This window comes from Gymnodraco acuticeps, unplaced genomic scaffold (assembly GCF_902827175.1).
Source record: "Gymnodraco acuticeps unplaced genomic scaffold, fGymAcu1.1, whole genome shotgun sequence".
Lineage (NCBI taxonomy): Eukaryota > Metazoa > Chordata > Actinopteri > Perciformes > Bathydraconidae > Gymnodraco > Gymnodraco acuticeps.
In genome coordinates, this window is record NW_022989768.1 from 5,073,056 (window position 1) to 5,085,375 (window position 12,320).

At 38.2% G+C, this 12,320-nt stretch overlaps 1 protein-coding gene across 1 annotated transcript; it reads left to right on the forward strand.

The window, feature by feature from the left end:
* Window positions 1–1,709: 1,709 nt before the first annotated feature.
* si:ch211-150g13.3 (transmembrane protein 178B) lies at window positions 1,710–11,803 on the forward strand. The gene is made up of 4 exons (XM_034217238.1): window positions 1,710–2,441; window positions 6,094–6,207; window positions 7,753–7,890; window positions 8,125–11,803. Exons 1-4 carry the CDS (start codon window positions 2,045–2,047, stop codon window positions 8,370–8,372), a joined length of 897 nt encoding a protein of 298 aa, XP_034073129.1. The 5' UTR covers window positions 1,710–2,044; the 3' UTR covers window positions 8,373–11,803.
* Window positions 11,804–12,320: the final 517 nt, after the last annotated feature.

A 12,320-nucleotide genomic window follows, 5' to 3' on the forward strand; every position in this document is an offset into this window, starting at 1 on the left:
TTGGTGAAGGTTTCAACACCTAAGGAAATAAACAAAATGTTCAGACCTTTTTGAAACAAAAAACAGCTGTTTATTAATAATAACCATAACCACACTGATTATTATGAATATTCAATGGGCTGTTATAATGATCTCGGTGGGTGAAGGGCATCTTGGTATTGATTGGTAGAGCTGTGTGAAGACGCTGAGGCAGCCCAGTGTGTTTTGACCTCGCTGCACAAAAACGTGTCCACCAGGACAGATATTTTTACTGCAACGGTCCTGTGCCTAAAATGGGAGTGGAGGGAGGGAGGCTTTGATTGTGCACTCACACTCATCCAATATCAACACAGTCTGTTTGGCAAGCTTCTGTTGCCATAACGACTCCGCGGCGGGTTGCCTTCCTTAGTCATCAGCCTGCAAGCTGCCTATTGTCTGTGGGAGCCTTCCTCGCAGCACAGAAGGACAACAAACAGCCACTGTCTACACGGCAGTGCAAACACTTGAGTGGCACATTTTTCATTGATACTCCGCTGTGTTCTCATAACTTTATAGTCCAAGTGGTACATTCAGAGTCTGGATAAGAATATCTGGTTGGTCTTGTGGACAAATATTACAGTTTGCTCAGTTGTTTTACGGTTCTGCTTACAAAGTCCTAAAATGTTTTATCAGCGTTTTGATTTAATGCCTGTAGTCAACACGTCAAACACCAAAACTTTGAATTTGGAATTTCTCCAACACGGGAACTTATGACTTACAACTTGAAGTTAAAAAGAACTTGAAAACAATCGTGTCACTGTAACGTTATCCTGTACTATCAGAAATAAATTTCAATAATCTAGGTAACAGATGGTCTATATCGACTGAGACTTATTTTAGTGTGAGCCATTTATAAATATGCAACTAAAGATACCTCTGTATGCAAGAGTTAGTATGTTTTTGGTACATTTAGGAATTTATTTAATCCAACCATTTTTTAATGACATAAGTTAAAAGTAGTATTGCCAAAGTGTGTTGTACAAAGTTTACAATGTTACTGCAATTTACCTTGCATTCAAATGCCAAATAACCAAATGTATTTGACACACTTTAAAATATTTACAAATTGCAACAGATCTTATCCGCCATGTTGTATTCAAATATATGTATTGCTTTGTTGATGCCGTTTCTTTACCTGTATTCTTTAAACTTGAGTTTAATGTGCTTTTCCTAATATTGGATTTTTGCCGATTTACAAAAGGTTTCCATGCAATAGTCCACTGCTCTCATTGCATCACCATACATAGATGAAAGCACTTTGAATTAATAGTTTGTAATGGTGAGAACTGAGAACCATTAAGGTTAACATGCTTATGTAAGTTAATATGCTGACCCGAAGTGTATTGCGTGTTAAATTATTAATGTATTCATTTTCTAAAATAACGTTTAATATTACAAAATAATGTATAGGAAGGTTTTCGAAACTGATTCTATGTTCCACAACTACATTTTGGAAATGTTGAAAACCGCGTAATAAATTCTCCTATGTTATTAGAACTCGTGTTTTTATAGAAATGACTTTGTTCTGCTGCTGATCATGTTTTCAAGGTAGGAATACAAATATTATTTTAAATATAATCTCCATATAAAATCCCCCCGCACCTGCATCTGTTACTTTACATGTTTACCAAATCCAAAAGGTGTCCATTGAAGCTTCACAAATGACCACTCCCCCACAGCAGAGCAGCTGTCCTCCCCATCCCGCAGCAACCTGCAGGAGAGAGCGCGCTACTACATTCCTGCCCTGCCTCCTCCTCATCCTCCTCCTCACAGCGTTGGTCGCCATCCATCCCCTCTCCTCCTGTACCATAACAGATGGTGGGAACAACATTGCATCCGCCGGGTACCACAACAATAGACCGCAGCATCCAGTCCGGACAACGCTGGCCTTGCACCATCATGCTCCTAGTGCAGGACTGCGTGAGGCTGTGAGTGCCGTCGTGATTCATTTCACGCGGTACCACCACCACCACGGCCACGGAGGAACCTTCTTGCGACTGTTTGGGCTCTCCATCGAGCGGGGAAGATGGCCGCTATGAAAATATTAACAGGCACAGGGCTTTTCTTGGCTTTCTGTGCGCTCGGGCTGCTCGCCATGGCCATTTGCACCGATTACTGGTACGAAACTGACGCGCGGAGACATCGAGAGAGGTGTAAAAACTATGCCAACAAGCGAAACGACCCGGGGTACATCTACATTTCCAACCACAACCTCCCCCTCCAGATGCCTCCTAAGAGCCTGGAGAGGAAAGGTAACGGCCCAGATGCTGGAGCTCTCATCCGGGGGAAGCGCCACTTTCTGGCCGCAGCGTCTGCCATGGAGTCTCACTGCAGTCGGCAGTTTAACTCCACTATCTCCGGGCTTTGGAGGAAGTGTCACCGGGAGGGATTCGACCTGGAGACCGAGGACCTTATTTACAAAGGTAAACACGAGCGGTCTGGCTTTCCCTGTGTGCACCAGGCCGTGATGCTCAGCGATGAGCTCACACATAGCCTGACACAAACAGGATGGTACAGAGGCCCTCTCCCCTCTCTCATTAATATCTATCTGCGTTTTATATTTGAAGGTTACAAGACGAGATGAGCATGTGTTTTTTTTGTAAGGTTATTCTTTATTGGTACATTTCGCTGTCCAAGGTGCTGAGTGATCCCCCTTTTACTGAGTCTCTCTCTAATGGCTGCTCCTCTATTTTCTGAACCCGTTTTTCATCTAGACCAAACAACATATTTTAAAGGTTAATGTTACCCTTTTTTCTTTCCTACAAACGATCTGAATCATTGATACATTTCGTTTGAGTTTTAAGCCCCAGCATAGAGAACATAATGCACTGCCCTCATTATTGAACAACAATGAGCAGCCATATTCCAGGCCTCACTCATTTATGGTACACCTAATCCAGACAGATCCTAAAACTGAGCAGACACACAGAGGGAAACGATTCTGTGCAGAAACACGGGTGGGACAAGCAGTTGTAGTGATTTCAGCTGTCAAATGACACCTACAAACATACCAGGGACAGTTTTCTCTCCTAAGCATTGTCCCTGAAGAATGACAAATATTGTTTAATCCTTATATGTCTTTGCCATCAACATTTTATTGAGCCAAACAACAATGACATTGTTGATAGGTTTCATCATTAAAATGTCCAATTGATGTAACATTTAAATCACATTAAAGACAATAACAACACAAAGGCTGTAGTTAAGATGATCTACGAATAGTTCTGGTTTCAAAGATCGTGATATATTATCAAAAGTTCATGGTAAAGAGTAAACAATGTTTTTGATCTCTCACATATTGCACATAATGAGAACACAGTTTTTTGTACTGTAGATGTTGTAGTATACCCATTAACCCAATGCAACCTTTTTGATATTGTTGTTGACATTCTCAGACAGGTGTTGATTTAATCCTGTTTTACATTTTAAAGGTTGTGCTTTGTCCTGTTATTTAACAGGATTACATGTAGTTCAAACTAGTTTAAACATTACATTTTACAATCTCCTACAAACATATAGTTGTGTAAATATATTTACAAGCTTAACCAAGTTGATATGTGATATCTGTATTGGTTATAAATTGGACATGTGTGCCTGATTATATCTACACTTTGTACTTATAAACTACTCACAAATGATTGTGTTCACATTTCTACAATATCTTATTAACTATTAGTGTTAGTATCCCCAGAGGAAGCTTTCTTTTTTTCAGGTTGTCTATGTCATTTTTATGTTCATATATAATAGATACACACATTGCATTAGCTGGAACACATGTCGAAGTGATTCGACATCTTAAACACAATCATGATGAACGTACAGTCACAGAACCAAACTCATCTGTTTAACCCTCCTGTTGTCTTCGGGTCAAATTTGACCGATTTACTACTTTCATCAATCATAACTTTTTTGTTTTACATTCGATTGCATTAAGGCTTTATGATATCCTTCACAGTAGACATTTGAACATATAACATTGCTGACCACCACTTTCATTGCATTTTGAATGATTTAGTCAACTTTGTAACACCTATGGTGTTCCCGGTCAAAAATGACCGTCATAAAGAAAAGGAATTAGTAACCATCCGGATCAGATAAAACACACACTCACACATACTCTAGATGTGTTCCCCCCCTTATGTGCCCAATCCCCCCATGTGAATCACACCTGGCACTCACAAACACACACACACACACACACACACACACACACACACACACACACACACACACACACACACACACACACACACACACACACACACACACACACAACAATTTGACACATGTCCCGCTCTTATGTGCCCATCCCCCCACATGGATCAAACCTGGCACACGCAATACATGTTCAGTGTCTATTCTTTGTATATTTACTGCAGTTCTTCATGTATACCAGTAGTCTGATACAATATTTACATTTTGAAAGGGTGTTAAATGAAATTTGGTGATGATTAATGTTTTTTGTGTTAATGTAATAGCAGTTAAACCGAAGACAATAGGAGGGTTAAAAGATGTCCACAATTTAACACATAACCAAGATCAGATTTCAACGGATGCACACAATTTCAAACAATTCATAAATAGCCTTTAAGTGATGCAATTAGTTGAGAAACTAATGTCTTGTGTCGTTTAATAGTGCACAGGTATAAATGTGTCTGATGTTGTCCAACCATTATTATACAGGCTTTGTGATCTCAGTGTTTTGACAGCAGGGAAATTAATAACTCTTCTCTCTAACTGTTAAATGATCACTTAAAGGTTTTTAAACACATGTTCCACGTCTGTATATAAGAGTCTACAGTCTCAGTGTTGATCTTTGAGCAGAATTTTATTAGGCCTTTCAAACCCACACAGGTGTTCAATCAATGTACCAATAACAATTATAAACGTCATCTTTGTCCCGCCCCAAAAGGAGCAACAAAGCAGGAGTACAGGAAGATGTCAATCAAACACAGTCTGTTTCTTCCCACACTAATCAGATAATTAATATCTGTGTAGATCTACTGTCAGTTTGCAGGGCATTCAAAGTTCATCCAACATGTAGTTAGCTAAATTAAAGTAATTAAACAAACACATTTATTTATGAATCAAGGTAGTTGAGTCTTAACTGAAGTTACATTTTAGCAACTCCAGAACATAAGATGTGCGTCATTACTACCGTATTGAAAGCTTCTGATTGACTAATGTCATGTCAACAGTATGCAGCGGTTTCCATTTTGCACATTCGTTTTCATTATTGTATTAGCTTTAGATTTACAACAAAGTAACACACATGCTGAGACTCAAATTTGGTATCACAGGTTTGCTTTTATTTACATGACACTTAAGTCTGAATTGAAATGCATGAAATATTAGGACAGAAATGCTGCGATGAAATATGCTTTTTTTTTTTTAAAGTAGCCTTGGGTGCCTCAACAAAGAGCATTCAGATCAAAGCCTAGACGATCACAAACCTGACTATGCAAAGGAAAGGCTACAAATTGGACATTAACAATGTTTGACAAACGCATTTCAAATTGTTTGATCAAACCATTAAGTTCCAAACAAAACAAACATGTCAGCAATGCTTCTATGCATAGTACTGTACAAATAACATGTCTTTCCTCAACAATGGGAAATTAAGTGAAGATGCATTTGAAAAATTGAAATCTAAAGTAAATGTGTGTCTTTACATATTGAATGGGAGCTGAGGCCAAAATACTTGCACTTATATTTTGAATATATCCAATTATGTATGGTTATTTTGAACACCATTAAATGCACTGACTATCCAGTCAATATGGAGCGATTCACTTGGAATGAGAACAATATTGCTTCCTTATGAAGCCTTCTGTAGAATAATACATATTGCTTTCTGATCCCTCCTTAATAACAATGTAGTAGTTGTTGGGAACATGATGTTAATAAGGCCATCTCAGTAAAATAAAGCTAAGTGAGGGTGTGAAAATGAATATGAATCTTTTAATTGTGTGTTGAATGAGATTTTGACTAAATTATGTTTTTTGTTAACTCCCTCTGCTTGTATTAAATGTATTTGTGCTCCAGTTATAGTTTTCTCCATCTCCTCTCCGGCAGGAATAATTCAAAGATGTACCGCAGTCAAGTATCACTACTCTTCGTCCATCCTACCACGAAATGTACCCATCAACATCACAAAGACCATACGACAGGATGAGTGGCATGCACTCCGTAAGTCTCAAAGTCTTGTCTATCAGATAGAGGTGGTGGAATTAAATTAGCCACTGTTTATCTGTTTTTAAAAATGTTTGTAGTTATCCACAACAATTGTTCTGGTTTCTGTTTGGACTGTTTTTAACTAACAATTCACTTAATTTAATTTCTAAGCGTTAAAAAAAGTTTATGGTAACCATGAACTAACATCTCATCGATCAATACTTAATTAGATATGACACACATATCACCTAATACATATTTAGTAACCATTTCCAATGTTATCCTCTTGCCACTTGCATTCAGGGCTTTATTCAACTTAAATCTGGCGTTCTTCAGGGCATGGTTTTTGGCCCCGTCTTATTTTCATTCTACATGTTCCTCCTAATCACATTGTGTGCAAACTCAGCTCTAACAGAGGTACATTTTTAGATTAAATCAAAATAGTTGTTTTTTTAAGACATTTACAAAACAACCTTCTTTTTTGTATGTTTTCTCTTTTTTACAGATATAATGTGAAATAAATGAATGCTGTTGTCTTCCTCTGCTGCAGATATTTCCAATCGTTCATCTACAGATGCAGCAGCAAGGTTAACTTTAACTAGCACAAGAATAAAAATGATCACAATGCTAGGCTCTTTACATTAATTACATGTTAAGTTCAGGATAGTTTGAATGATTACACTGCCCCTCGCTCCTGAATATATCACCGACTTTTTAAACCCTTCTCTTCCACGACTACACTATGACCAGAGGTTATCATATCATCTTTAGTAGGAAGCTGTCAGCTTCACAGTGGCTTATCTGAGGACAATAGGTCTGACTGATCAGTGTCTTTAAAATCTCCTCTTGAAACACTTGGACACTTTTGTCTTTCTTACTTGATAACCCTGTCCAAATACATATTGATGAAGGTGGTTGAGCTTTGGTTTCAGCAGTATGATTTCCTGCTATGATATGTTTTGTTTAAAACATGCTGTACCAAAGCCTTAGCTAAGTCAATATTTGTATTCTTGTTCCTATTTTCGTTTATTAGCATTCATGCAAACCCAAACTATATACTCTCTATGCTTATTACTGTATATATCATTTGCATCCATTTAAAAAAAAATCTTTTTGAGGTCAAGCTAACTAGTACTGGTTCTGGCTATAGTAGGAACAGAGACAGTGGCTTTTGATTCATTAAACACAAGCTAATAGTTGAAAAATAATATAGACATTTTTTAAATTAATGACCAGTGGGTCAGTTAAATATGGAAACATCTGAAATGTATCCCCAGTTAAGTAAACATTTTAGCAAACATAACGATTAGAGAATTCATATTTGCAAGGGTTTCATTTGATTTCTTTTTTCTCAAAGATCTTACAAATTCCTTTTCTGTTTCCTAGTACATTTTCAAGAAAATGTGCAAGGAAATGTTGATATTGATAGAGTGATGGATGCTTTTCCATCAGCTCTGTAGTTTGACGACAACAGACTCCAGCTTTACCACAATGCAAAATCAATTGTAGAAAAAAGTCTTCAGTTTCACTCGTCAGTGGTGACATTTTGTCTGCCTGCAGATCTAAGAAGAATGACGGCGGGCTTTGTGGGAATGGCCGTGTCCATCATTCTCTTTGGCTGGATCATCGGAGTGCTGGGATGCTGCCAGCAGCATGACCTCATGCAATATGTAGCTGGGCTACTCTTTCTCATGGGAGGTACTGTGAGAGCACATATGCACACATCCACACACACATATGCATACAAAATCCAATTCTATTCCATGTCGTTTTTTGACAGCTAAGAGCATCTTTGGTCTAGCATGAGGTAGTAGATCCATGACCTGCAGTAACCTGATTCCTGTCCTGTAGTAAGATGTACAGCACATGTAAGGATTAAGTATTCAAACTGTAACCCTTTTAAATCACTGCTTGTCTCTTCTACTCACACAGGAACATGCTGCATCATCTCCTTGTGCACATGTGTGGCAGGAATCAACTTTGAGTTATCCCGCTACCCCCGCTACATGTACGGCCTGCCTGAGGACATTAGCCATGGCTATGGCTGGTCAATGTTTTGTGCCTGGGGGGGTCTGGGTCTCACATTGCTGGCTGGCTTCCTCTGCACCTTGGCCCCTTCCCTGAGCACGCCCACTCGCACAACACCCCACAAGCCGAGGCAGGAGAATGGAACCGTGTGACAGAGGCGTCGTGCAGCGTCTGACCCACCGAACGCACAAAACCACACCCTTCCAACCTTGATGTTAACTCTGAGACCCTTTTTGTCTGATCACCATCTCACACCACCCTCGACATTGCCATCTCCTTTCAGTGTTCAGTGTGCCTGAGTTATGACCGAAGGAGCAAACGAACAACAAACTTCACACACCTAATCTTAAAAATCCCAGAGGGACCTCCAGGAACACCAAGACTAACACCCACAGTAACGTAAGACTGGAGCAACGCTCTCTTAGCACACATAATGCTTTTTTTTTGGTTCAGATGATTGACTTGCTGACTTCATGGCAATCTAAAGGTGACTGTTTTCTCTGAAGAATATTTGTCTTAAAATGGTGCTCTCTTTAAACATAAAGCCACAAACACTCCCATGCAACACACACACACACACACACACACACACACACACACACACACACACACACACACACACACACACACACACACACACACACACACACCAGAACATGCTTTTCCACGCATACTCAATTACTCTGGATGAATCATGGAAGAAATCCTCCATATGGAAAAAAAGAAACACACATCAGGCCTGAGCGTCTTGTCAGAATTCCTCTTTCAGTCGAGTGATGTGTGCTGTGTTATTGTTCGTAATGAAAAAAAAATCGGCCGTTGACTCACACATTGCTTAGTGTAGCACACTAACTGATATCAAACATGAGCCCCGGAGTTGACGTCTGCAGCTTCTGCAGAGCACAGAATGGATCTAACAGTGTGTCAGTTACATAAAATAAACTAAAGTAGATCTTCATTGAAAATAAAATAATTTGATGCTTCTTTAAAGAGTCTATATGTACAAAGGCATCTCTATGTAGATCCAGATCATTGTTTGTGTAAAGTAGATTTTGAATAAGAAAGGTTGTTTTCTGTTTGTTTCGAGGTGATGGCATGCAGTGAGGAGAGGATAAAGAGTCACAGGCCGGTGGTTTGAGGATTAATCCATTATTGGATTCAGTAGTATTTTGTGGTATCAAACTGACAGACACAACCCATTTGTTTGCTGATGGAGCAAAACAAGAAACCAAAGTGTAAATGAAGTATTTCATTGCTCCATTATTTGCTTTCAATTTTGGTCAGCCTTTAAAGGGTAATACAAGCAAGTTAAGCCATTTTAGAGGGAAAAAGGCAACTTCATTGATGTAGCTAAAAACAAGCACAATCTGTGTTGCAAATCCTCCTCTGCTCTCATAGTAACATCACACATTGGTAGAGGCCAAAGTGTCCTCATATATTGGCCACAATTTGGGTCACTACTCGCTACAAAATTGAACTAGCTGAATATATTGACCTTACTGCAATGAGCACTAGAAATGGAGGAGCTTTATACAAAAAAATACATGGGCATAATGAAACATGAAAAGTTTTTGACCAGGCAATCTAAATTCCCAATTTGATTGATGTGTGGAACACATCTTGTATCGTTTCTTCAGCATTAAGTATTTAATGTGTACTCACTTACTAAATTGTACATATTATGTACTATGCATACTACTTGTGATTCAAAGGTTTGATAAAAAATACTTCCCAAACTAATGTTGAAAAAGCACAAATAGTCATTTAGAGAGGACTGCAGTTACGTAACTGAAAAGCTGTATTCCAAATACTTAATTGGGGTGTGCTGTCACAGGGAAAACAAGAAAATGAAATGTTTATAATGATATGACTCAATTTCAAGTGTTGTGTTAATGTACAACATTTCGAAAACAACAAACTAACATGTAGAAAGTGCCATTTTCATTAACAGGGCTGAGGTGTGGTGAACAAATTGTGTGTGATGAGTACAAATCAGTAAAACACACCTATTATTGTATACTAACTTACAAAAGTGTACACTTCATAGTATGGGGTATGGATGAGGCCACGGACTAAAGCATGTAAACTGTGTTCAATGGAAAGGTAACAATTCTCTCGGTGGCACTTGTGGAAGATGATAACTCACAGCAGACAGTTTTCTGTTAGGCAAATATTATTTCCCCCCCCCAGTCATTAGAAGTCATTTATTTTTCAGTTTTCAAACTCACTACAAGTTAACAAGAATATTACAGCCATGTGTGATGATGTTTTTATAAACTGCTGAAGATGAGTCATGAGATATTCTATCAGCTATTAACTTTCTTAGAAAAAAAGGTGTTCAAATGTGTGTTAATAACACTGTGTGTGATGTTCAGTCCTTTCACCATCACCATTAACCTCCTCACGAGGCTACCACTCTTCAGAAGTCGAGGAAATTACCTGAGGCATGATTGAAAAATGTATCTACAGTGTCTTGTTGAATCTTTGCACTTTGCTAGGTCTCATAAAAGCCTGTACATCTAAAGTCTGAGCAGGTGGAGTTATACATTATATGTTTGCTAGATCACAAACAGGAGCTAAAGATGATCAGAGCATGTAATAAGCACCCTGTTGTGTCTTTTACAAAGAGTTTGGGTTCATACAATGTTGTGTGTTTAGGTTCAGTTGGTCTAGGCTCTTATTGTGAAAATATGTATGCCAGAAACAAGGACATACCATAAATATAATAATATTTATATTTGTGGACATTACACTAACAACTGAGTCAGTGTACTTTCTGGCATCCTGCGACTCACAGAATGCAATGCTATTTGGTGTTTTGGTTTTATAAAGTTGTAAGTTCACACCCAAACTGATGCGCAGTAATATAAGTATTACTGTAAGCAGTAACATGTAATGTATAAGTACATGGTGCAAGTATAATGTGTTGTTAGGACTAAAGCACAATTGCACACAACTCTTACTCTAACTTTGTGTGTATTATAGTTGGAAATCTGACATTTCCAGTACAGTGCCACCACTGCACATGTGCAGGAAGAAAATTACGAGAAAAAAAATTAAAGCATATGTTTACGCCCCCCATATCTAAAATGGTACAATTCAAGTAAACCAACATCATTTAAATGTCTGTATTTCAAGAAAAAAAATTGCAATTGATTTGAGTTACATTACAGAATAACAGAAGCACACAGTAGCAAGATTGACATAACATTACAAAATGATGTGCTTTAAAGAACAAATGAGGTAAACACAGTGTAACAATGTATTTCAAATTGTTGTAAAATCCCTTTCAAGTGGCAATTTCCGTCTGTTCTGTTTTACATGAGGAACATAGAAATGTACTCTGTGCGATGAGCGATGCCCTGTGAAAACGCCTCCGTTCAGAGTGGCACTTGTTTCAGTAGCACAGCTATTATTTTCTACAAGTCATTTATACTGGTTCAATCCACAGATGTTATGTGGGAACTAAAAAGACATTACAGTCTTGCATGATCTCATTACAGTTAGTTTCTTTCAATATATTAAAACTTGTGTCCATTTTTGATTAATTTATTTTACTGAAATAAAACATGTAATTACTAAAGTGTGGTGAATGTTTGTTTGTTTTCTGCAGTTTCAGCTCTCCAAAGTTGTACACTTGCTTGTGAATCTTCCCCACTAACTGTCCTTTAATCTTGAAACATTGAATATGTGACTCTCCAAATCGTGCTGATGAGACATCGATTTGTTTAGTGCTGTACTATCTGTGGGCATGAGGTAGTTCATGGGACTGAAAACCGATTTCCAGTCTACATAAGAGATAAATATCCCAGGGAAGACAGCACCCTCCTCCAGATAAACATGGAGGCGAGGCTTGGCCTTTTGTCACTTAGGACATGGTGCCATCTAGAGGGAGGACTTGATGTTTGTGTCTTTGCCTCTTAAAGCCTGAGGAAAGGAAATGTATGCTACACGCTCATAATGTAAAAGTGACACGAAATATACAATAACGTTTTGTATCCATTAAATGTTAGAGAATATTACATTCATGACATAGCATGATGAATTAAAAAGTAAATGTTATAAACTGTAATTTAAGACAAACAAGAATTAGTATCTTC

Bases quoted from the DNA above. Each gene is read 5' to 3' on its own strand.
- si:ch211-150g13.3 (XM_034217238.1), top strand. From the start codon at position 2,045: ATGGCCGCTATGAAAATATTAACAGGCACAGGGCTTTTCTTGGCTTTC. The intron at 2,442-6,093 runs GTAAACACGAGC...CCTCTCCGGCAG, and splicing joins CGAGGACCTTATTTACAAAG to GAATAATTCAAAGATGTACC. The intron at 7,891-8,124 runs GTACTGTGAGAG...CTACTCACACAG, and splicing joins GCTACTCTTTCTCATGGGAG to GAACATGCTGCATCATCTCC.